The sequence below is a fragment of the Trichoplusia ni genome, chromosome 11 (genome assembly GCF_003590095.1).
Source record: "Trichoplusia ni isolate ovarian cell line Hi5 chromosome 11, tn1, whole genome shotgun sequence".
In the NCBI taxonomy this organism is placed as follows: Eukaryota; Metazoa; Arthropoda; class Insecta; order Lepidoptera; family Noctuidae; genus Trichoplusia; species Trichoplusia ni.
The window spans coordinates 12,929,424-12,956,946 of NC_039488.1; the positions used below are offsets into that span (position 1 = coordinate 12,929,424).

At 33.7% G+C, this 27,523-nt stretch overlaps 2 protein-coding genes and 1 pseudogene across 3 annotated transcripts; all 3 read left to right on the plus strand.

The window, feature by feature from the left end:
* LOC113498841 overlaps window positions 1-7,507 on the plus strand; it is an 11,421-nt pseudogene extending 3,914 nt beyond the window's left edge.
* A 1,730-nt stretch (window positions 7,508-9,237) lies between these two features.
* Window positions 9,238-13,667, plus strand: LOC113499083 (beta-hexosaminidase subunit beta-like). Of its 2 annotated transcripts, XM_026879427.1 has the most exons (11): window positions 9,238-9,564; window positions 9,667-9,886; window positions 10,932-11,041; window positions 11,287-11,495; window positions 11,672-11,781; window positions 11,855-12,056; window positions 12,284-12,413; window positions 12,624-12,707; window positions 12,789-12,994; window positions 13,077-13,289; window positions 13,337-13,667. In XM_026879427.1, the coding sequence occupies exons 1-10, from the start codon at window positions 9,370-9,372 to the stop codon at window positions 13,270-13,272; spliced, it is 1,662 nt and encodes a 553-aa protein (XP_026735228.1). In that variant the 5' UTR covers window positions 9,238-9,369; the 3' UTR covers window positions 13,273-13,289; window positions 13,337-13,667. The 2 variants fall into 2 exon arrangements, with proteins under 2 accessions (XP_026735228.1, XP_026735227.1); XM_026879426.1 differs by having other exon boundaries at window positions 13,077-13,667.
* Window positions 13,668-13,787: 120 nt separating this feature from the next.
* LOC113499085 (CTD nuclear envelope phosphatase 1 homolog) lies at window positions 13,788-20,982 on the plus strand. The gene is made up of 6 exons (XM_026879430.1): window positions 13,788-14,124; window positions 14,212-14,278; window positions 17,425-17,615; window positions 19,792-19,904; window positions 20,212-20,327; window positions 20,832-20,982. The coding sequence occupies exons 1-6, from the start codon at window positions 14,026-14,028 to the stop codon at window positions 20,975-20,977; spliced, it is 732 nt and encodes a 243-aa protein (XP_026735231.1). The 5' UTR covers window positions 13,788-14,025; the 3' UTR covers window positions 20,978-20,982.
* Window positions 20,983-27,523: the final 6,541 nt, after the last annotated feature.

Here is a 27,523-nt window from a genome sequence, read left to right on the forward strand (position 1 = left end):
GCAACCAAATCAGAAGTTATTACTTGATTTTGTAATTAACTTCGTTAACAAACCATTATTTTTCATTACGATGACGTTTTGACGTTGTCGAGTACTTAGTTTGGTTAGGATACAATTTTCCCGATTTCACCCATGAATAGCACAAAGGATACCCTTTGTTTTTTTTTGAAGTCAAAAAGCTCCTTTAAAGATGGTTTTATACTTTCGATTATTAACGTTCATTCGTTCTTAACTGCAAAGCTTCAAGCAATTGCATCCAATATTGTCTTTATCACATTAACATTTATGATTTTAAGAGAAATATTTTAATGCCCTAAATAAATAAACTGCATTCGTTCGTAAATGGCGCAGGTCTTGAAATACATTGATTAGGAATTCCGATAACGCATTCAGAAAGTTATTTTGTTATCGTTTAATGAAAACCTACATTTTTGCCTTCGTACCTAATACCTTTATACTTATTAAACTTTTAAAAACCACTTCATCAAATATTGGGACAAGTTTACGAAGGGTGAGGAGGCCTTTGCCTAGCAACCGGGATCGATACTTTTAATAAATATTGTTTGAGAGCGATCGATTAAACCATTACGTACCGATTACCATTATACCGCATCAACAAAAGTAGTACAAGTGCTTTTGTTGATGCGGTACCTAAAAGGTAGAATTTGACGCTAATTATATTATTATTAATTTTAATTCAATTATATTATTGTTAATATTATTAATTTATTGAATAAATTAATTTATTGAATAAATTAATAATATTTAATTGGAACGATGTCGAACTGGATATTACGGATTATGTTTCTTAGCGTAAAACCGACATTACTCATATGTTGATCTAGTCTTTTTTAGCGCAGACATAAAATCAATAGAAACATGGAAATCATTTCAGCTTTAAATGAAAATTTATTAATCTACTTCAAAACTACATCGAAAATATATATCCGGCAATGGGTACACCTATATCCCACGCAAAAATAAAATTATAAGTAGTATTGCCGGATATTTTGCTAATTAACCTACTTTATTAACAGTTTCGAATATTATCAGGTAAAAGGAAAAACATGCGACATATTGAAAGCTGCGATAGAACGTTACACTAGTGTGTTAAGAACAACGCACCATATAGCCTGGAAACACACTAAGAAGACATGGAAAAAAGTCGAGTCTCGATCTACGGCAGCAGACCCCGACTTCAAGGGGGCCCTGCAAGAACTCCAAATAAATCTGCTGGCACCGTGCGAAGTCTATCCGCACTTGGAAATGAACGAAAAATGTATGTTACCTAAGGTCTAATAGTCAAAAACCCTTTAACTTCTTGTTGGTTCGACTGATTCGAAAGACAAAATAAGAACCTTACCTGTTGTGTGCATGCGCAGAAAGAAGTATCTCTGTGTATGCACATCTATCATAAAAAAATAATTAGTGTAGATAGACACTTCCATCGTAAAATAAATATGACCATTTCATACTATAATAAATTATTATTCCCAATGGCTCAACTAGAAAAAGAAAATCAACGAATATTCTTCTTTTTAGCGATAGTCCCAGGCCAAAAATTATTGTATTGAATCAGGAAACAATTTTTGCTGTAGAGAAACCAAGTCACTTGTGTTAAGAATAATAATGAATGAATGATGATTCTTTCAGATAGCCTCAAAGTATCTGGTATATCGAAACTTGAAAGTGATTCCATATGGGGCATATTAAGAGGAATGGAGAGTTTTCGCTCAACTATTCTACATGGCGAAAGGATACAAAGTAAGTTACCTGTCGCATAAGAACTATAATCTCATTTTACGAAATAATTACGCAAATACCATTCCATATCTTTCAATTATGTTTTGTTACCTCTTTATATTAAAACTTCTCCTTAATATTTTTTTAGGTTAATATTCTTGTCTTCATATATCTAGAGAGATTTTATCAAGAGTCATCCTGGGCCCCGATTCTGCTATTTAACAATGGCCGTTGAATGAATGGCAACTGGATTAAATTTGAAATTATTGGATTAAATCCTATTATCTTAAGCATTTTGCCAATACAATAATTGAAAGTTAATTGTATTGTCCCGCACTGAATTTCCAATTGTGTAGAAAAATGCTTACGCAAATTGTCATTTTAAGCCAAATTTCATTAATTCATCGGCCGTTGTAAATAGCAGAATTGGGGCCCTGTTCGTTTTGAAATCATATCGGGGTCACATATGCATTGATATTCAGATTCCTCGACATTTGTTGCTAAATTGTATTCAGACCTTTATCTAATATTGAGTTCAATAAAAGCATTGTCGGTTGCAGGACGTTCTTATTAATGCAACACAAATCGTCGACTTCCCAAGATACACGTATCGGGGGCTTCTTATTGACACATCACGGCATTACATCACAGTGGCAAATATCCTCAAAACTTTGGATGCCATGGAAATGAACAAGATGAACGTTTTACACTGGCATATAGTTGACGACCAAAGTTTTCCCTACCAAAGCGAGAAATTCCCCCAATTGAGGTACTTACTCTGAAAAACTATTTTTTACCTTTATGTTAAACTTCTAGCACGTTTCAATGTGTGCTGTTAGAGCTGGCATCAGAAAATCAAATGAAGATAAATAAAATAATGTTTCCATATATTTTCTTTTAGTTTACAAGGCGCATACGATCCTTCCATGGTATACACTAAAACAAACATCATCCAAATAGTGTCCTACGCTCGGGACCGCGGCATACGCGTTCTTCCTGAATTCGACGTGCCTGGTAAGTGAACGTTATCAACCATCATTATGTGATATAACCACTTGGTATTTACCATTTATTTCTCGAATAATATCTGTAGCGTTTTGGTACTAACTGATTTTTGACCATTCGGTACTATTGTATAAATGTGCGGTATATCAGCACGAAATCATATCTCAAAAATCTCCTTTCGAATATTTGATTTGCTGGTCGGCTCCTAGGCTTTAAGCAAACCCTTCCATTCATACACGCGAAGCTCAATATTTCTAGAAACGGTATTTAAAAATAATAGTGACACAATCGATTTAAAAAATAGATATAAATTCTGACTAAATGGTTGCACCTATTATGAGCTAATAAATTGTACATTGAAAACATTGCGCACATTACAAATAAGGCGAAAAGTCTATAGATATAACTTTATAGGTCAGCACTTATCTTGACTTATTCACAATGATAATAGTTTATACACCTTTTAACATCTCTTTGTAAAACGCTTCAGATTAATGCTAAAGCACTATAGTGACCTTAGATAAAATCATTTGTTGACTGATAGAGTACTGATATGATTGCTACATCATTTGTTTATATCGACTTGATTGTGAGGCAAATCAATTTCTTTATACATATAATTATTTGCAATATCATAATACTCGCTGAAACAGATTTTTATATTAAAATAGGAACCTCTATTTTTCTGGTAATGTTAGAATTGTACCTAAGCATGACTCACACTTTGATCCGCACGTATTAAAATAGCCAAGAACAAGATGTGCACTTTTTCCTCAAACTGAATTATCTCAGAACATAATCACACAGCTAAGCTATATTATAATTACTCTATTCAATCAAAAAAAACAATTGATGATGCATCGATTGTTTCTCTAACGTTGAATAACTGCGTAAATATTTGTTTTTAGTTTATACTGTTGTGATGTATTTTAGTCATTGCGAATGAGAAAAATATTTCTTGCACCGTCTAGAGCATTTTCTTTTATTGGCCACTTTGTCTTCGCGCAAACACATGAGTTTGAAGTTTGTTGTTCACCACATAGTAATCTATCAATAGATTTGTTCCAATGCACATCACTTCGTTCTACGCTGATCCTTACCATGTCGCCTTTAATTAAAAAATTAATGGGACAGTTATTCAAATTAATACCGATCTTGGTATCTACCACTAACGTCTAAGATATACTAGTATGTCGACTTTGAACCTGCAACTATAAGTTTTAAAGAATTTCACTTTAATGCTTCATACTTCAAAATTGCCCTTGTATGCAACTACTTGACCTAGATTCATAAAAGTACTTCTGGTCGTTCTTATCGATGCATATTCTCTGCGTTCGAGTTTCAGCAAAATAGTGATTTGACTTATAGGGAAAGTGTACAAGGATTCTGTTATTAACTTTCGCAGGACACACGAGATCCTGGGGCGTGGCCTACCCATCGATTCTGACAAAATGTTATCAGTATGGACAGGTGGTTGGCCTAGGTCCGATGGATCCAACAAACAACGTCACGTACAAACTGATCGGCGATCTGTTCCGGGAAGTACAGGAAAGGTTCCCTGATAAATATTTCCATCTCGGAGGCGACGAGGTTGCCATGGAGTGCTGGTAAGTAAAAAAACTTACCCTGCCCTAAGATTGTTTAATCTTTAATCTTTTTTCTTTTTAAAATCTTTTTATCTTTCGTTTTGCTTTTGACACAGCGGTCGTCATGTTCAGGGGATCATAGCAGTTTGGGCAGATGTTATGTACATGTTTTTTTATGATACATTTTTCCGTAATTAATTTTATTTCGTATGTGGTTTCCAGGTCATCAAACCCCGATTTAATCAATTTTATGTCAGAGCATAACATGACTAAGCCAAGCGAATTGCACGCTTATTTCATGACGAAAGTTATTCCTCTGCTAGGACAAAAGTCAAAGCCTATTGTGTGGCAAGTATGTAAAATATACAATACGTCATCCTTTTGCTATTTTATTTTGTGATTTATAGTATTGCGAAAGTACATTATTATTTTCTTTCAAGTATGTTTCAAATCTATCTATAAACTATTTTTTAGGAAGTCTTCGATGAAGGTGTCAAACTACCAAGTGATACGATAGTGCAAGTCTGGAAAACAGTTGGAGCACAAGACATGATTCCAGTGAGTCCTCCTTTAATTTAGTACATTAAAGCAACGCCTATAATTCAGTGTTTTCAGAAAATCGGCAACTGGAATCTAATGTTTGTCAGAATGCTACTCGATAAGTTGTTGAGCAAAGACGATGCGGATTTTTTTTAAATATGGATTGGTTTATTGGAAGAAAAATCTTTAAGACCCCTATCGTACTGTTAGGTATCTCCTTTGTCTTTAACATACAAATCGAATTTCAAAATTTTACCCAAAGGAAATAACTTATTACTTTGAAAACTACGATTTTGTTTACGGCCTTGTAATGGTGTTTTGGAGTACGAGAAAAATTGTGAAATTAGGTAGGCACAATTAATGCAGAACACTGTCACAGCACAATCGCTTACACAGATCCTAGAAGCCGGTCATAAAGTCGTATACTCGTCGTCCTGGTACCTGGACAAACTTGACGGTGGCGATGGCTGGTCGAAGTTCTATACCGTTGATCCACGACAACAGATCACAACAGATGTTCTGGACCTGAACAATATAGTAGGAGGCGAAGCTTGCATGTGGGGTGAAGTGGTTGATGACACAAATCTGATCAGTCGGTGAGTATTTTTACCTAAGTGAATTAGATTGCTTGCAAGCATGCAATGCTTCAATGATGATAATTTAAACGGGAAGGGGAATTTCTAACAAATACATAGTGCAATAAATTGTCTCAAAAGTAGGCATAACCAAAGCATTTTTAAGACACGTTAAAGTGGCTAAATATATTATGATTCATTACAGCACTTGGCCTAGAGCAAGCGCTGTGGCTGAAATACTTTGGAGAGCTCCAGAACCTCAGTACAGTCTCTCCAGTGTTATGGATATTACCACCCGGATGGAAGAACAAGTCTGTCGAATGAACCATCGTGGGATTCAAGCCCAACCTCCTAATGGACCGGGATTTTGTCCTATTGAAACGTTGTGATCTGATGTTATTTATTTATAAAGAGGTTTAAGAGCAGTATTGATTTATAAAATTATGTCAATAATAAAATATTTTGTTGTTGGTGTCGTTTTTTTTATAGTTCGAAGCATAAATGAAAGCCCCTCTGAAACCTACATAAAGGGCTTCAAATAATTAGCACTCAAACTTCAATTTGCATCAAATGTGTGAATCATGACACATTGTGTTTTTTTAGTTCGACTATCGTATTCTGAACGAAAACCTTCCTTTAGGGTCTTTAGTAAAGGAGACAACGCAAGTTACTGATACCAGGCGACGTTAGATCATAAACGACTACTTACGAGAGTGAAAAAAGAACTATAAATAAGAATTTACGAGTTCACGACGTTCTCTAACAACCTTAGACGTCATTTGAAATACTAGGTTAGCATTTAAAGAGTGCGCTCCACATCGCTAATACGACAAGCGCCTTGATTGCCTGACTAGCAATAATGCATCTGGCGCGTTTTTCAATAGGGCCTTTTATTTCTAACTAACTTAGAAACTGGTACGAGTAATTAACTGACTTTCCTGCTACTTCATCTATTTTATAATGTTTTAAAAGAAGCCCGTGTATATAAAATAACGTTTTATTTTGTAGCCACACATTTTCGGTGGGCTTAAAAAATATGCACTGCATTTCACTTTAGCCTGTACATTTTTGCATTTCTTCGTCCTCAGATCCTGTCAGCTGGTCACAAGTTGATATACTCATCTTCATGGTATCTGGACTACCTAGCTAACGGCGGTGACTGGAACAAATTCTACGCAGCTGATCCCCGACAAATGATTCCAAAGCACTACCAGGACTTGGATCTGAACAACATCCTGGGTGGAGAGGCTTGCATGTGGGGTGAATCTGTTGATGACAGGAATTTAATAAGCAGGTACGTAGTGCTACTTACTATTCCCTAGCACAGGCTGGTATCCTATTGCTAAGATGGGTGTAGGTGACCTTTACATGTCTTAGATATAAATACTTAATAACATCCAGTCCATATCCAACGTGTTAGATCTGCGTAGCAAAATTTTCATAACCATGAGCCGAGCGAACTGCTTGCTTGTTTAAATAACTCTATTAGTTACTTAATAACATAAATAAAATATCTTTCAATACAAATTATTTCTACCTCAACATCTGGCAGTACCAGTCATTTATAAAAACACCGACTACCTTAATTCCAGGGTGTGGCCACGTGCGAGTGCGGTAGCTGAAAAACTTTGGAGTGCTGAACAGCCGCGGTACAATTACTACAAAAGCAGCGTCGTAGAGGTTAGCTGCCGGCTCGAAGAACACGCGTGCCGTATGAACCGACGAGGCGTGCACGCACAACCCCCCAACGGACCAGGATTCTGCATCGCCTAAACTATTTTTACGACTGTCTACATGACTTTAAGATACTTTTACTTTGTTAAGATTATTACGTTTAGAATCCAAAGGTTGTATTAAAGAATGTTTTCTTCTGAATATTTTATTTGTAAACTTATACTTACTTATCTAGAAACTTTTTTTTATTATACGTAATTTTAGGTTGGCTTCACAAAATCTTACGAAAGATGAAGAAACGTAAATCACTGGCCTGATGAATGCGTTCTCGATTTTCTTTTTTAAGCGTTTTTAGTTTCGTTTGTTATACATGACTACCTACTAAAATTAATAAATTTTTGTATTTTTTATTTTTTTTGTTTCTTTCTTAATTTGAACATTTTTATTTCTATTTTCATATAATTTCACCTTTTATTCAGTATTCTGTATTTCAATTCCTATCATCACCTCACAAAAACAGCTCTAATTAAACGCCAAAAACTATAACCTGGCTGTCCCAGCAAACTTTGTTTTGCGATAAAAATAAGTTCTTAAAGAAGGGGTTATGAAAAATAGATGTTGTCCGATTTTCAGACCTACCGAACATGTGCACAAAATTTCGGAGTCGGTCGGGCCCTTCAGGACGAGTTCAATTTCATACGAAGAAAACGAGATTACGAGAAATTTATATTATTATACTATTAATACCATAGATATTTTAAAATAATGTGATGAAAAATCTAAAATGACAAGCATAATGTATCTAACCATTATTGATACGTTATGAATGTAGATTGAGAGATGGATAGACCGAGTGAAACTTTCTTCATCACATTCTAACACGCATCGTCCATTAAAGTTGTGGTGAAGTCGCGATTCAAGTAGGTTTATTTATTCACTTACCCACTTCATCATCGTCGGCCCATGCCCATATTCGTGCACCGCTGGACATAGGTCTCCCTAATTATTGCACGTCATCGAAATCTATCTTCGGCTTTTAAAATCACCTTTAAAATATGGAATTAAACTGTGGTTATAAGGTTTTGTCTTTAATCAAATATCAAAATGGTTCACTTAATATAAACGCACTATTGAAGAACAAAATATTAAATAAGTAAGTACACGAACCTCCGACTACATTATAATGTACGTAAAGTCATAAATCCCGCTAAAATACATGTCAAACACAAAACACAGATAAAAAATTCAAGTAGTATCGACAACGACAAATGTCAATGTTGAAAGATCAAAATATATTTACAAGATTAAAAAAAAAAATTAAATGAAAGAAAACCGGTAAAAACAATAATTCAACCGTGGCAATAACATGATGTGAGAATTTTTGCCGAGGTTATTCTCCAGTATAAATAACACTTTAATATAAGACTGCGATTATATCGTCTTTTTGTACATTAATAAAAAAAAAACATAAGGAATACGGTAATGTATGCGACATTATAATTTTTCTATAACATTTTATATGGCTATTCAGTAGCTCTGAGAAGTCAGTTGATACATTGTTTAAAACCTGACGCAAAAAGAGGGCTATTATAAGTTTGACGTGTTTGCCTGTCTGTATCATCATAGCTTCTGATCGACTCAACAGATTTCTATCAAGGAAACACTCCCTCATTACTCATAGGGGGTTTATATCGGGAAAGAGTGGAATACTCAAATGAAAGCGCACTGAAATAGAAGATTGATGACTTAATCAAAATAGTTCTTAGCTTCGCTTAATGAGAAAATACAACTACATCTCAGTTTTTTTTATAGATCTAGGATCTAGATGCAATGTGGGTCACAGAGCTTCTTAAAGTACAATAGCTTTATTATTTCTGCACACATAGTGCCATAATTCATCATCAACTTTGGATTGTTCGTGTCCGTAATGTGTACCCCATCACACTTTATATTAATCAAAAAGGTCCATTGTATGTCGGACTTATGAACCCGTGAATGCCTTTAAAAAGGACCGGGTGTTTTCACTTGAAGTTATCCCAGGAATATATTTTCGTCTGTGACGTTATTCACAGTTTGATGTTGGGGTTTTTAAGTAAACAAGGAATCTATAGAAATTAAATTACTAAATATAAAAGTATAATAGCTATAATTAAAGAGTAACTGAGTGATTGCTTGCTATTGTCTTATCTCCATACTTTGCTATATAAAGATAAACAGTTTAACTCGGACTATTAACTGAGTAGTACATGGCATTTGACTTGTCTGCTATGTTACGGCACTTGATACTTTTTAACGCACTTTGCGTGATTTTTGTGGCTAGTTTTACTGTTATAAAACCTGGGCCACAATATCCCCCGACGAAAGGGAAAGTTTGGCCAAAACCGCAACAACAAACTGAAGAAGATGCTTATTATAAATACTCAACGTCTTTTTCGTTTGAGGTAAGTTCAAAAAAATATATACTTACCATGTCTTAATTGTAGGTTTTAATGAATATTTAAATAATAGTCTTCTTATTTAAAAAATATTTTATTCAAACGCAGGAGACCGGCCAAACTTGCGATATTCTTAAAGCAGCAATTGATCGCTATAACAATGTCTTAAGGAGAACCCATCTTATACTTTCGAAATATTCGACTGATCTTTTAAATCAAGCAACAGATTTGTCTCTGGACACAAACTTTAAAGGGGAAGTGCGAAAATTACAAATCAATCTGAAATACCCATGTGAACGTTACCCACACTTGGACATGGATGAAAAATGTAAGTTTAAATATAACTGACAACATGTTTGTAATCAAGTTACACGTTTCATGTCAAATTGGCAGTTCAGGGTATTGGGCCATTTCTTTAACAAACTTAAGTGCGACCCAGACCCTGACTTTTTTGTTTAGTTTGTTAGTTTTTTATAACGCACGGGTTAAGTTCAGTCTTGTTAACATTAGACGTATAAAACCTAAAAAGACTAAGAATAATCAAAAACATCTGGTAAAAAAATAAGCTCACTACATTAACTAAAAAACCTATTCAAAAAATTCTATCAGTAGGTATACAAAAAAAAATATTCGCCAAAATTAAATATATAAAAATACTTCTCCCTTATTCGTATTCAAGCATTCTGCAGCTATTTAAATATATAAATGCTGGCGTGTATAAATTGAGAAAATCGATTAGAGTTGGTCTTTCCTCAAAGCAGGAAAAACCTATTCTGGTAAATCAATATTTGTATACTTATTTCATTGCGTAAAGATAAGAAATTGACCTCTTATATCGGACACACTCACGTCTAGGCTTGAGTAAGTTTATGTGTAAACACAATGTATCACTGATAGTAGTCCACAGTACTTACTGAAATAAAACATATTGTTGCGTTAACTACTGCTAAGATATGTCTTCTAGTAACCCCAAAATTAATCATTAACTCGTTTATATGTTCTCCCCTTCGTCCAATAGCGAAAACACAACTTATAACCTGTTTCGTTTTCAAAATTATTTATCCACCAATCTTGTGTAACCTTATCTCAATTTCGTAACGATTCAATCAAAACTGTGTTCTGAATTTTGAAGCGTTAAATGGGCAATTAAAAATTCTTCGATTGACAAGGCATTAAAAATCATTTTATTTTCTATTAAGTTTTGAATCACTGTCTCGATAAGTATGTGAGTCGCAATGTGTAAGAAGATAAATGAAATGGGAAACCAATATTTTTCATTCACATTAGAACAAGTTTTTTTTCTTCCTCCTTTAAAGATACGCTCTAATTTTCGAGTATCTGAAGCTCTTCAATGTTTAATATTATAATTTCAGACAGCCTCAACGTCTCAGCAGTGTCAACACTGGACAGTGACTCAATATGGGGGGTTTTGAGAGGTCTTGAGACCTTTGTCCAGATGTTTTACATGTCTGACGATTACAATGTAAGAATTAATTTTAAAATTCACTTATCACTAGGGAATGTTTATGAAATATAAAAAAAAACAACAATGAACAAATTATCGTTATGGTAAATGGTTATGGTCGTTAAATAAAATATTTGACTTTAGAATTGCAATCACTTATGATTTTAACATTTGAAATATTCCATCAGTAAAATTACACATAAAATTTTTGTTTGAAACCGAATGAATAACCTGACAATTGTTAATTATTTTATGAATTGCAGGACTTACTTATCTATGGGACCCAAATCGTAGATTTCCCTAAATATTCGCACAGAGGTCTTCTTATTGACACGTCAAGACATTACCTCTCTTTAGCTACTATATTTAAAACTTTGGATGCTATGGAAATGAACAAGATGAACGTTTTGCACTGGCACATAGTAGATGACCAGAGCTTCCCGTACCAGAGCAAGAAATTCCCCGCTTTAAGGTATAATCACTACCTACTGTTTGCCAACTTACTTATGTAAATGCTTTATGTTTCAAAATCTTACAACTGACATATTGTAGGTACATTTGAGAAAAAAATAATAAACACAAAAGCCATGCCAACCTGCGTAGGCATAAAAACAGTATCTTTAAAATAACGCTTATGTTTGTTTACAGTAAAGCGGCTTTCCACCCTAAATTGATATACACTGCTGACAATATCCAAGAAATAATCAATTACGCGACGTTTAGAGGAATTCGTGTCATGCCAGAATTTGATGTACCAGGTATCGACTTACACCACTGGGATTTAAGAAGAGTAATCCTTATTTTCATTTACTAAATTCTTTTTTTTTGCAGGGCACACTAGTTCTTGGGGCATCGCCTTCCCAAATATATTGACCCAATGTTATCGAGGTAATAATGTGGTAGGTTTAGGTCCGATGGACCCTACTAAAAATGCTACCTACGAAGTCATCAACGATCTGTTTCAAGAGATCCAGGAACGTTTCCCGGATAAGTACTTACACGTAGGTGGTGATGAAGTCGAAATGGGCTGTTGGTGAGCACTTTGGGTTTTTGTTGAATGTCCATTAAGTCCTTTAAAGACTGTTATAAAATTTATGCTATTTCTGTAATCTACTGATTTCGTATTAAAGGTTTGCGATTTTTATGCTCTATACCCAGCCGTTTTGTCAGACGACAGTTTATGCCAGTACCAATGAAAACCTGGTCTGACGGTAGGTCACGAAAAATGATGTTTTGCATATCCCTTGTGGTCATTTTCAGGGCATCAAACCCAGAGATAAATAAATTTATGGAGGACCACGGCATGCGAGGCACAAATGAACTGCACTCATACTTCATGAGCAAAATCATTCCACTATTAGGAGAGACATCCAAACCTATTGTTTGGCAAGTTAGTATTATAAAGCACGATTTGAATACCTCGAGCTTATCGGGCTCAATTTATTTATATTTTTCAGTGACAGACAATCAGCATTAAAATTTTGCAACTTTGAAACACTTAAGGACGGTACTAGCGGCACTTTCGCTGGCTTAAATAAGTTTGTAGTGCCTGTATTTATAGCTTTTCATACATACAATTATTTTTTCACATTCATTGCAGGAAGTTTTCGATGAGAGTGTTGTGCTACCAAATGGAACAATTGTGCAAGTGTGGAAAAATAGAGAAGCCTATGAAATGGCTAATGTAAGTTCAAATGGCACAGTTTACTTCAATAAACATTTATACCCAATTATATGAAACATAACTACTTGTTCTCATACACAGATCCTGAAGGCTGGCCACAAAGTAATTTACTCAGCCTCTTGGTATCTTGACCATGTAAATGGAGGTGGAGATTGGAGTAAATTCTACTCCTCAGATCCTCGCTCAAAAGTGTCAGCATATTACCCCGAACTGAATATAGAGAATATAGTGGGTGGAGAGGCTTGCATGTGGGGTGAAGTTGTAAATGATTCAAATATGATAAGCAGGTACTATTGGCATAACACTTTATCTTCCTTAGAAGTTAACATTGCTCTGAGATTTTATATCTAATTCTTTTTTTTTCCTCAGGGTGTGGCCTCGCGCTAGCGCGGTAGCCGAAATACTATGGAGTGGATCCGATGATAAAGATAATTATTTCTATTATGTAAGAGAACTGTCCGACATAAGCTGCAGACTAGAAGAACACGTCTGCCGTATGAATCAACGTGGAGTGAAAGCACAGCCAGCTAGCGGGCCAGGATTTTGTGCGACTGATAATAATTAAGATACGGGATACCGTTTTGACGTATCGTAATTGATATCGTATATAGTAATTGACCATTTTACCGTACTGAAGTGTAATTAGTCTTAATTACTTTTTATTCCCTTACATGATGTAAAGAAGAAGTACTTTATTGTTCTGAAACTTTTTAGGGTTGTGATCGTAATTTATACCTTTATTAAGGACCTCGATTGTTTCAAAAAATATAAAAATGCGTTAATAAACCGTTGAGCAATACATAATTATGCGTCACGAAAGTTATTGCAATTATATTTATTTTAACATATGTATAACTAGTGCGCATACGACTTTTCTATAACTCTGCATGCTGTGAAAAGTGTTTTTTAAATAATTATATTTTTTACAAGCAATGCACAAAATATATAGTTCAATTTAAATATGGTACTTATTCATTTAATCCTCACCTTTAGTTATATAAATAAACATAAACCTTACATAAAAGAATGTAGTCTATGAAATGACAAATTTCATGTTGCGTGGTGTGACGTATCAGAAATCGAGTTGTGAAAACCGGTAATGGAACGACACTAGCAACATAGACAAATGAGAAAGGAAAAGTTTGTATTGTTTATGGTACGCGAATTGGGTCGATTATGTCATGGCGGGTTAGATGTTTTCGGCAGTTGATTTTTATTGAATTTGTTTTGAATTACGCCGTCAATGATCTCGTTTGAATCGCTGTCGTTTAAAAATAAGCTTATTTGTATATTAGTGCTCTTTTTATAAACAATTCAAATGCTGAAACGGTTGCAAATGGGCCTTCGCGCGTTCATGCTGCTCGCATCAAAAGTATGGAGTTGTTTTTGTTATATGTTTAAGAAGCAATATCGAGCGGTAAATATAAATAATAATGTCTGCGTTGTTGCATATTGTTATATTTAAACGCAGACAAATAAGTCTCACGTGGCATTTGATTTTCAGTTGGCTCAATATCAATCCGTCAAATATGAGATGTATCCACTTTCGCCAGTATCTAGACACAGGCTGAGTGAGTATTTATCTATTTTTTTATCATTTACATTATATCGATAAATCGCAGGGATTGTGGTCGTGACAGTTATCTTAAATATGTAAATATTATCGTTTCACGTCCTCGTATTTTAGACACTAAAAGTGGTTAACTAACGTAAACAGCTAGACTCATAGTTTCTATATTTACATTTAATTGAAGCCTATTATTTTTAAATGTTCCTCATGCATAATGAAAATTTTAATTTGGTCTAATAAGACTTTTAAATTAGCCTGAATCAAAGGAACTTCCAGTATTGTAATAAATATATTGTAGTATTAGTACCTAATACCTATTAAAATAGGATCATGATCTGAGTATTATGGCTTTTATTTATAAACTATGACCTAGACCTAAGCATCTTCTCTATTAAACTATCTTAAATAATTTGTGACATGTTCTGATAATAATACACAGCCTAAGTCATAATATTAGTATGCTTGTCAATTCATAATTTCTTTAACAAACCTTAGCAGTTAACCACATACCTATTGCATCCCTATATATTTAGTTATGTATGCATTCACAATTTTACATGCTCAACTTAAACCCAAATTTCATACAAGCTTTGTGAATATACAATCTTCGTCAATGCTTGTAGAAGTAGCTTAACACTAAGCATGTCTTAAAAACTGTCATTCACTGTCATTGTAACATCATAAATCTGTCACATGCTCCTGTGCAAAGGTTTACCATTGACTACACATTCATACCTGATTACCTGACAGTGTTCAAGTATTTTTTGAATGTTCAATGTCCTTGTTGCTTTAGATGACATTCTCAATGCACATAAAATATAATTAACATGTGGTTATGTTATCAAGACAAAAACCTTATCTTTTTTTATCATGAGTATTTTTTTGTATTAATATGTAAAGATAGCCATCATCATAGTAACAACATCATGTTATCTTACCGTGCATCAAAATCTTTGCTGAAACCAAATTTTATGTCAATATTATGTGAAAGCATGTTTATGAATGAATACATATTTATTTTTTTATTTATGAATATGTTTAATTTACCATTTTGAATAATTATTATATCCACTTACAGAGACTTTCTCAATGCATACAGTCTTAAAAGAAAAAAGCTACAGTGTTAGATACAAAACAGTAACACTCATGGAATATAAGAATATACATTTTATATCCTTTTTTTTTCTCAAAAATGAATGAATTTAGTCCCTAAAAGATTGTAATCATAGCTACCTAGGTTGTTATCAAGCCAATGATTTGTTTACCTTTGCAATTGGTTTGTTAGGCAACATTATTGTTGTTATCAAATCAAGCACAAGTTGTATTCATACTTGCATTTTATCTGGCTCATATTGTGCCTTGAAGTCAATTTTATAGAATAAAATATTTATTTATTTGTAATATTTACATTTTTAAAACTATAAAATATAAAAAGAAAAATATACATTATTTACAAAGCGTCAAAAAAGACATCCTCATCCCTGCCAAAGTCGGGAAACGTTCCCAGAAGTCTGGCTGCATTGCCACGTTGTATGGCAATGCTAATTCTTTGGGCAAAATATAGACCAGCCTTCTGATCATGTGTAGAGTCAACCAAACACTTTGCGAGTTCTTTATAAAGAACTAGAAATATTAGAGTTAAATTTATTGTAATAAATAGGTTGAATGTTTAGAAATAAATAAGAAATATTTATTTGTAATATAGTAATGTGTATTGTTTCAATAGTTGTTATATTAAGTTAAGTCCATAGTTAAGCTCCATTATTCAATAGAATATAAAGTCCATAATATTATGCTGTTACTACATACAAATATTTGGTGGTCTTAAATTCTTCTTTAAGAAACCCTTCCCTTTTTTAATTTGACAAATATTTTCCAAAGCTATAGCTAATTTTTTCCACCTATAAATACAATTTAATTATTAATACCTGTTTCCATGCAGGTCCTTCTAACTAAATGCATATTTTGCTAACATAATACTATGAATTTCATCTGTATTTCTTTTCTTGCTTGACCTTCAGAACCAAGTTAATAGGATCAATGTGTACACCAAAATGGCAAGGCTGCATGACTAGCTATTTTAATATGATCTATAGAAATTTTGTTATTTTAGATGTTAACAATTACTTGTTTGCTACAATTATTATAATATATTATCTGTTGTTATCTTTTCTGCACAGTAACTCCTATCTTTAACAACTACTACACATCGACTACAATCAAATTCAATAAAATATGTATTTTTGTTTCTTCTAGACGGTTAATTATCATGATTACATCTTATGTATGAGATGATTATGAGCTGAATTGTATGATACAATAATGAGCATAATTTATGAGAGGGGAAACAGTTACGAACTCCATAAGCTCGGCCTTTCAAGTGTCTACCTTCGTACGCTTTTCTCCCCCAAACTTATAACACAGTAGTGTCTAATTCTTCTACTGTGCTTGTACTAAACATTATTACAGTCTATATAAAATAGTTAGGTACTACAAATAGTTTATTATCAAACTCAACACTGGCAGCTAATTATCCTGTTTTCAAATGTAGTATATGTTTATATATGCAGCAGAGTGCATCTCGGGTCGCTGTTAGCTGTTAGGATAACCGAACATATGTATGTTTATTGTAAAATACCTCATAATAACAATATTGTATCATTGACACAAGAGCTTTACTTACATGTTAAATTTGCATGCTGAAAGGCCAAGGCAAAATATGGTGATTATACCTTATGTGTTATCTAAACCCATTAATCGCATTTTTTTATCTAGCCTACTGTGTCCCTCTCCTGGGCAAAAGCCTCCCTCAAATTCTTCCAAGATTCTCTGTTCTGGGCCTCATGGAACCAGGTCTGCCTGGTTCCATGAGGCCATCGCAAAAAATAAATGTAAATTTGAATAAGAGGAGGGACCCCTAAAATTAACTACACTCTATTGCTCGGGAATCATTGTCTTAGACACGTGTAAATACACTTTCCGCTGTTAATAATAGGAAATCAAACTCCGTCACTAAAATTAGAAATACTAATTTAGCAATTACCTATTGTATTCTTTAAAATATTCCGTAATAACATCTCATTATGAAAGTCACTAGCTATCACTTCAATTATTTACCATACTTACCACCAAATCTGTGAATTCCAGGTCTAGTAAAAAGAAAAATGCTGGTATTAGATCTAGACGAGACGCTGATCCACTCGCACCACGACGCGATGCTGAGGCCGACGGTGAAGCCCGGGACGCCGCCAGACTTCGTACTCAAAGTCACTATAGACAAACATCCTGTGCGGTTCTTCGTACATAAAAGGCCGCACGTTGATTATTTCCTGGATACAGTAAGTTTAATACTTCAATATATACATTTTTTATTTGTTTTATGGTATAAAAAAATTAATTCTCTCATATCTTTAACTTGATCTTATAATTTGAATCTGATGTCTCGGCCTGTAATAATGATACATAAATATATGTTAAAGACGATGAAACCGCTGTGATTTGTTCTTCGTCTTTTGGTTAAATAGGTTAAATTTATAAGACTTTAAAAAGCCTACAAGTACTCTACTGAAGGCCTACTATTACCGAGTTTCCTTTTAAACCTTTCGTCTTCTGGTGCTTATAACGTGAAGAACTGAAGAGCATAGCTCAAAGTATATTCATTTCCTTGAGATAAAGGTAAACCAGGTTAAAAAAACAAAAATACCTTGTGAATCCAATATTAAGTAGGGCTAAGAGTGATATGAAACAAACAGAATTGCGATATTGTGTTTACGTGTGGTTTGCGTGTTACAAACGTGCTTTTTTTGGGTGCAAATAGACTTAAATGAAACATGCGATGAATCAAAAAAAGCGCTTTGCTCAGTGTCCTTAATTCGGTCTTTTGAAGAAGTTGTAAGGTGTAGTCAAGGGCAATCCTGACTTTAATGGTAATCCCTGATTTTTAGCGTGGGGTTTTTCAAAATCAATCTTTATTTATTTTATAATATGATAAAGCAATGAAATTTTTTTTTGAAAGCGTTGATCTCAAGAGCCTTTAAACTGTTTCATTTGTTTTGAGCGGAATGAACGCGGACGTATCTGCCAGGCACAGCCAGTTCAGTTAGTAAAAAGTCCGTTTAGTTCAAACATAATATAAACATGCAAAGAACCCTACCACATGTGAGTCATTGTTGCCATGTGTTTATGAACACGCCGCGTGGCGAACCTCGAATTAATTTATTTACAACAACGTAAATATACAAACCAAAGTCCAATTTGTAAGGGAAAATGAACTTTGTAATCTACATGTCAGAACATGTTTTACATTATCTCGTAACACGATGATACAAAAAGATTAAAGATAAAAATAGCGAGATAATAAATTATGCTATCTCAGTAGATATTGTTTATTATTTGGTGCAAAGGAAAATAGATTCGAGTGAGTTGGCATACTAAATGTGAAGTAGCATGGCAAGGGTATCTAATGTAGTTAGAATTCAAGTTAGATGAAATGAATTATTACACAGCGAAGGGCGACAGCTAGGGCCTCGAGAATGTCAGTTATAGCTGTGGAGATTAATCCTGCTTTTTAAGTCCGCTAAAATGAACCCTTTGTTTCCAATTCCTCCAAAGATATGTGTACAAAGATTCATGATGATTGGTTAAATAGTTTTCAAACTGTAATAACAAACAAACTCACATTCAAATTTATAATATTTATAGGGATTACTAGAAAGGGAAAGGTTTGTCCTTCTAATCTACACCATTTCTTACAACTACCATTTTTTACAGATACGTACACAAAAAAAAATACCTACTTGATTTTAAAGTTTGAAATTATCTGATGCTTCATAATGTATAAAATATTATTTTAAATTATTGATTAACCCTTAATAATAATATAGTCAAAAGAACATCTGCTATATTGAAAAAACTAACTCTTAAGCTCAAGCAAACAAGGAAAGCATAAAAATATTATCTGTCTACCTAATCCTTTAAACACAAGAGATAACTTTCTACCTACTTAGAATGACAATTATACTGCACAGAATATAAGGCCATATGGCTTATCTTCATTGCCGACTTCCTGATTATTTTCACCAGATAAAGTTGAGTAATTTATGTAATTCGTGTAAGACTAGATCGTACATGTTTACACAGTATTATGTATTGTTACATCATGTTACTTTAAGATTAGTTTTAGATGATATGTTAAGAAATTTTAGAAAGCGCTGATCACATGCACTGCCGTTTTTTGATAAGCAAAATCAGTATTGTATACTTATTTTCGTGTTATAGAGGAATATACCTACCTATAGATGTGTGGAATATTATACTACTACCAATAAGACTGCGAAAATCCCTGGTGTAAAGCAAACGACAACAGGCTGCAATGTTGCATAGAATACCGATATTAATACGACTCAGCACGACACGATCCATATTTTAAACCCACGTACTTGATACAACCCTACAAAAATTAAACTAAAAAGAAAAATACAAAATTCTAATACACTATCTAATGTTTATCCACAGGTTTCACAGTGGTATGAGCTGGTGGTGTTCACAGCGTCGATGGAGATATACGGCGCCGCGGTCGCCGACAAACTAGACAACGGCAGAGGTATACTCCGGCGGCGGTTCTACAGGTATAGTCATTTGTCAAATTATCATAATATGGGTCATCTAGCTTTAACATCTAAACAGAGACAGCGGAGGCTAATGACGAAGACTTGGCGGCTATAGTAAAGAACCAATACACTTTCTCATTTATCGCACTTATACAAAATAGTTCTTCTCTAAACAATCGAGAATATTTTTTTAAATTTAGGAAACGATAACGAACTATAGGATCATAACCCTACTTACTTCCTTCAGTTTGTCTCCTCAATTTTTGCACGTAAATGATTTAAATGATTTTTTTTTTATTCTTATATACTTTTTGTATATTTGCAGACAGCACTGCACGGCGGAAAATGGTTCCTATACAAAGAACCTGTCGTCTATATGTGACGATCTCAACAGGGTGTTCATATTGGACAACTCGCCCGGCGCTTACCGGGATTTCCCAGGTAACAATTTGTCACATTATTCCGAAATGTTTTCATTTCCCACACAATGTTTATTATTTAAATTATTTCGTATGGTAAAGAGAAAATATTTCTTAGAAATGTTTTTGCTGTCCGTGTTGACTTAACTGGGCAGTATAATCAAAATCAAAATCCATTTATTCAAAATAGGCTACAAAGTAGCACTTATTGAACGTCAAAATATACAGACAGCTCCCCGTATCGCCCACCCTTCACCGCTTTCTAAGTGCTCTAGCTGTGAAGAAGAAACGACGCAACAAATTCCACAACTTAGCACGCTGTTGCTTTTACGTTTACCAACTCATAGATAGTTGTAATGTATACCACTCCAATTATCAATGCACCATGTTACGAGGGTTCAATATTCGCTTCAAATAATTTACATTGATAAAATTGACAAATGCTCGTTTTAACCTTAAAGTTAGGAGTCTAGTTAGTGGTTTCCTTATAAACCGTACATTGAGAGCTCGCTCCCTCTGCCCCCAGACAACGCGATCCCCATCAAGTCGTGGTTCTCGGACCCGCTGGACGTGGCGCTGCTGAACCTGCTGCCGCTGCTGGACGCGCTGCGCTTCACGCACGACGTGCGCTCCGTGCTGTCGCGCAACCTGCACCTGCACCGCCTCTGGTAGCGCAGGTAACACGCTGCTCACTCACCCGCGCGAGCCTGGCCGTTCAAGCTCAAACCTTATATATTATATAAGATGCCTTAACCCAGCAGTAGGATATCTATACCCTATTGTCAACACAACCAACTTTTAGACAGCATTACTCATTCACCCTACTAAAATCTCTAACCCGCAGTTACCATGGTGATCAATGCTCAAACTTTTCATAATATATAATGATAAGATACCTCAGCCCAGCAGTGGAATCCACTCTTATTTTAATTAGACAAAATGTCAAACTAATACTAATATGCCAATGCCAAATTTTTGCACGCCGCAATATGTGGCACATGTATAACATAACTGTATATTGTGTTTACCAACTCATGTTCTTGCAAATAAACGAAAAAAAATAAAACTAAATCGTCTAGTGGTTAATGGCCCTGACTGTTATACCTGACTGTAGATTCAATTCCCACACAAAACAAATATCTGTGTTATGAAACCAATCATTCATAGAGTGTGTAAGTTCCCCTGTATGTATGTGCTTGCGAATATAACTGTACCTCCTACACAATATCCTCTTTATCATTTCCCTTAATCATATTTTTAATTATTTTCAGATAAAAAAACCGGCTTTTGTACAAATGATGGACGCCACAGGCCTCCTGAACTTATTTATTATTTTGTCACTCGTTAAGCGGTTCAGCTTCTATTCATATAGATTTAATATAGTTGAATATTTTTTTTAAGTTTTGTTTTACGTAAATAAAAGTGATTATCCGGTGTAGCATACACACATGGTGTATGCCCGTTAGTTACCTACATGAGTAGGGTGGAGCGTTTCTAAAACGCTGTTTTTGTGTTATTTTAAACCTAGGTAAGTGCAAGAATGAAATGGGTGGGGCCTCACTGCGAGCGGTACGAAATAGACCTTAGATGTTCCTAAATTGAGCTTTGGTGATGTTGTGCTTTACCCTTCACATCTATGATGTATAAACTGACATAACAATCACTTTTAGATTGCTATCGGGCTGCTAAAATATCGTTACTACTTGTTTAGTATTGAGTATACGTTCTTGCAATCCCATTGAGTTTTCCATGACATTTATTTATTGAGGAGCGTGTAGACTCGATACTGTCCTAGGCTGTAGGTTCCATGTTTAGACGGTACCTAATCCTTTCGTAATGTGTTCAATAACAACTTCCACTCCAGAATGTATCCGCCTTAAACGTTACACGAATTATGTAAATAAATTACAAATTCATAAACTTTTAATGTATAATCAATTTAATCTATAATTTTATAAGTTTCTAAACTTGTCTTAAAATTAACAAGAATCAGGGATAATTAGTGAAATATACATTTCCCAGCTTCTAGTGAGGCCTCATTACATTTTGATGTTTAGGATCTATCTCTTTCACTTGTATAGTAAGACATGAGACAGATGCTATCGTATCAAACAGGGCTTCATTGTTGCACTAAGGGCTGTCCGGAGAACTTTAAACTTTTTGTTTAAACATACAAAATTGTTATTTACAGTGAATGTTTGACAATTCACTTGTGTACAGTGTAAGCTAGTATACGGAGAACATTTGACTGTTATATGTGTTATAAGAAATGTGTTGTGTACTTTACACGGTTTCGGGAATATATTCGTTGTTATATAAATAACATTCACTCTTTTCGGCTGTGTTAACTTAAAATCATTTGACATAGTCATGAGTAGCATGTGTTTAAAATAAATCTAACCACACAAAATACTTGAAAGCAAATTTGCTATTAATATTTTCGTCGTCCCGGGACAGCCCTGAATCCAATCATATCTTTTAAAGACTTGTATAGTTTTGTAGCTATGGCCAAAACCCTTCCTTTGTTCTACGTAGTGATTTAAAAGTATACACAAAATTTGAACAATACTGAATTTTGTTCGTTCAAAATCAATCAGTCACTTCATGACATACTTTGATTTCATTAACAAAGCGATTCTTATATTGATTTACAAATCTTCATGGTGTGGAATACAGAATAATATATCTAATTACAAACAAGGTACTTAATATAATAAATGTGTGAGGAAAATTCTGGCCATATCTATATAACTAATAAACCGCTAGACGTACTGCCCACCAAAATCATAGCTTGCAATTGTAAACAATTTTGTTATATTCTTCTAGCCTTGTCTTTGTTCGATTTTCAAATAAAACCGTTATGAATGTCACCATGTGACCGGCCAGTACTGGTTTTAAAATGATATAGTTGCCAGACGAATAACGTGAAATGTCGAACAAAAATGAGGTGGTGTGCTCAAACAATATTTTTTAAATTATTTGTACCAATACTTTATTCGATTTTTTTTTTATATTTAACAAGGACAAATATACTATGAAGTGTTAAATAGATGATTTTAATAAAATCTACTAATACTACAAAGTGAAGTTGTCGTTTTGTTTAAATTTCAAAATTTATTTTTGTTTAGCCTCCATATGCTTGCACAGCACATGCACTCTGCCTTACGCACTTAGACGAGCCGGTGACAACCATTTTATTCTGATACGAATGAAATTGGTACAAATAGTGATGTATCTTCCAGTGGAATAAATAACTTGTAAATATAATTTTTTAATGGACAGTCTGCGTGATTTGCCTATTTTTGAACGCGCAATTTTGATCTCTTAGTTATAGTTTTCGTTTTGCTAGAATTTCTTGATGCTCGTTTAGGAATGCTGATTTACAGACGATCGACCCTCACCACTTTGATTCTGCGTGTGGGTACACTATTTCATTTCCAATAGCTCTATGATTCTAAATTAAAAAGAGGAAATTTAAATCAAGTGACTGTTTAAACCTCATTCTTACAGTTACTTGCATATTTACAATTTTAATTTATTTGTAGAATTAAAAATTAATTGTATAAAAAGTGTTTAATTCAAGTCAATTGTAAAAATGTTCTTAGCGAAGTAAAGAAAACGTTAATCTAACTATAATTTAAAAATCGGCAAATCACTGGGGGTGCGGACACTGACTAGTGACTTATAGTCTTGTACGATTGTGCAGTGATACGCATCCTAGAGTTTTTTTGTAAGTCACACGCGCTGTGAGCCTCTCTTGATGACAATAGGATAGTGTACGTTACATAACTATCAGGTACAAATGTATGCCGAATCAGTTACGAATTACGATTAGATTATGTTGTTACAAACGCTTTATGAACTAACCAACGGTGTGCGTAGCTATTAAACTTTTTCGATGATTAAAATAGAATTTATATTCAAAATTAGAGTTGTTTGGCGTATTGTAAAGCTGTTTAGCGTATTTTGTTTTTAGTATCATAAAGCGTCTGCAGCCAACAGTAATGTTAGAGTTTTAAACATGTTATAATTGTACGTCGAGACTCGGCCAAGTCTTCTTAGTTTAATCCCATTAATTCGTGTATAATGATTAGTTTATATTGAATTGTTTCTATATAGAAATAAATGTTCTTTTTAAACCAAATAGTTGAGATAAATAGTTTTTAGAAATAATACAAAAGATAATCTGTTAGGACTCATGTACTGGTGGTGTTTTTGCAAGAACTCTGTAAAGTATTAGCGAAATTTATTGAAAGCTATTTTTCACTTTTATTAAAAAATACATAAAAATCTTCATATTACGATTGGTACCTTCACATATGTATACACGATAAACAAATCAAATCGACAAACGTTGTGAACTAGAACTAAGACAGTTTGAAATGTTTTTGCATAAATCCTTTGTATACCCGACACCGGATTGTTAAAGAAATTGTCAACTCTAATAGATCGTGATTGCGTTTGTACGCTAATTTTATTGATCTGCAGTAATTTTAGTTGGTAAGTTTGATTTTATCATTGTTTAATTGATAAAGGCGAAAGTTTAAAGACACTCGCCGCGCTGGATATTTTAACCTGCTGAGTAAGGTGATATGCAATGTTCATTAATTATCTGAGCAATGTCTAATGTGCCGTGATATTTTGGATTATTTTCTCTAGTGTGGACAAAATACAAATTGTTGTATAAAATCTAGGGAATGTATGCACTGAATATTACGTTTGTGAGACTAATTAGATGGCATATTATTATCACATAATTGTACTACATTATTGAAGAAACACTAAGTTGGGAATTAAATAACCGTCGCTGTTGCTGTTACTCTAACAATATCGTATAAAAACAAATCTTGACACACTGCGGGCCAAAGGCCTCTATGTGCCTTGGCGACTGATAAAATATTTGCAATAGCATTTTTTCCAAATGAATTAGGGAATCAGTGTTTTATAATGATGTAGCAGAATACAAATTACAAAACGTTTACCTTTGCCCCTTTCAGATGTGGCAATTTATTATATTGATAAATATCTTAGTAATTATTTAGCATGACGACAAGGAATTTTCCTGCAATGTCGCGAAACACTTAAAAGTGTCTTGTCTTTTTATGACATTTAAAATTATTACGGATAAAGAAATTACTTAAACAAAAGCAATCAGTTACTATGTATTGATAACATTGACACAGAATTAGTTAAGCCATCTTTTTAGTCCACCATGTTAAAATTGCTCTAAAATTAAGTTCCAATCAAAATTATGTAATATAAATATGTTTTTAACTAACTGTTCCCGAATTCAGGGGCACAATGCAATTTCATTTAATAATGTGTATATTTGTAGAATTGTTATCATAGTTCCATTTTGAAATTTACAGGGTGATTTCTTTAAACAGTGAGATTAAGTAATATTCTGTTGAGAACCGCGTAAGAGATCTATCCATCTATTTATAATATATATCAAAATGTTTCAAGTGTTTGTATGACATTTGAAATATATATTAAAGTGAACTAGAACACCATTGCACTAAAAATATGTATAATGTAATCCACAATTGTAATGAAAAATGTATATTTCAAAAATGAAAGCTTACCGAATTAGGAACACACTTAATTTAAATTTACGAATAATAGTATTTGCACAGAGCATAAAGTCAAGTCATACAAAACATTTGAAATATATTCAACCTTATTGTATTCACAAACGCATAGCACAATTTATATCATGTATGGAATGCAATTCAAGCAGAATTATCTGTTATTTTTTCTAAAAATATTCCCATAACAACCTTTACGTGTAAATACCGAAATGGAGAAAAAGAAAGGACTCGATTACAACCAATCATTGATTTCCATGTAAAATTGTAATGAATGAATTATGAGCTGTATTTGAATACTTTTACTACACTAGTCAGCTATTTAACAGTATTCTTTAAGTATTTTATACTAATAACTAAGTATTTTTATTAGAAGAAATGAGAATACATTTGCCAAAAGAATATCAGTTTTATCATATTTCTAAAGTTAGAATTCTCATTAACTGTCATCAACTTAACCTATGAACAAAATTGTTATTAATTATTCTTAGGTTAAGCTCACGTGCACACCGGCTAACTTTTGTAAAAGTATTTAAATACGGCGATAAAATTTGATAAATCTTTACTGTTAATATAGAAAACATGGATATCATCGAGACGCCACTGTTGGCGTTTACATAAATATTGTAACTGTAATATTGCTGTCTCAACTGGTTGTTCAAAGTTCAAAAAGCGATTTGTAATATAGCAATATTAAATCGATTTCAACAAAACACTTGTTTTATTATGTAAATATGAACTTGGATAGTTCCCATTATTGACCTTCTTCGTAATATTTTCATTTAAACGTTCTATGGAACTGGTAACATTGGTAGCCACTTGAAGTATCGAACACATAGCAGGCTGAATAAGCATAACAATCATGGAAGCGTTTCTTACAACATCAAAAATGTACTCTCTCTCTGTCTCTAAGATCCTCTGACGGTACATTGTAAAAATCAATGTTACCACCTAGTATTCAACAAACAGTCTGCCTACTAAAAGTATTCTGATGTTGAAATTTCTGATTACCTACATAAATAAAGAATGGTCTAATCAGGTGCTTCATAGATGCAACACAACACACTAGGAACTCAAGACAGCAATCACATAACCTGCATAGGATACATACCTAGTGTGGAAGTAGCTAATGTTCAACCTGCTAGGCCTCCGCGTGAGTGTCACAGGGACGGCCAGGCGGCACACTAAGTGATCCACGACTAGAACAATTTATTGCGATAACTTATTGATCAGAGGGTCTACCACCACGTCTATAAGTAAATTATGACATGATATCTCGTTTCGACAACCATCATTTTTAACCATAAGTAGCATACATAGCGTTGCCAGGCGTCCGGATAAAGCCGGACATAGTTAGGCTTTTTGATTGCATGTCCGGCTAAAATAAAAGGTGTCCGTCTTGTCCGGCTTTTGTTAGGCTTTTTACGATAAGTAAAATGATGAAGTTATTTTTTTTTTTAGTTAAAAATGTCTTATTTGTTCATAAATGTTTAATTATCTTGAATTTAATTTTATTGTGCAACTCAAAGAGAAAACGTTTTTATTTTAATAATCAAAAAGACCTGATTTTACATAAAAAAAATTGTCGTATGTACCTAAATCCTCAATAATATAGGGTGTCCGGCTTTTT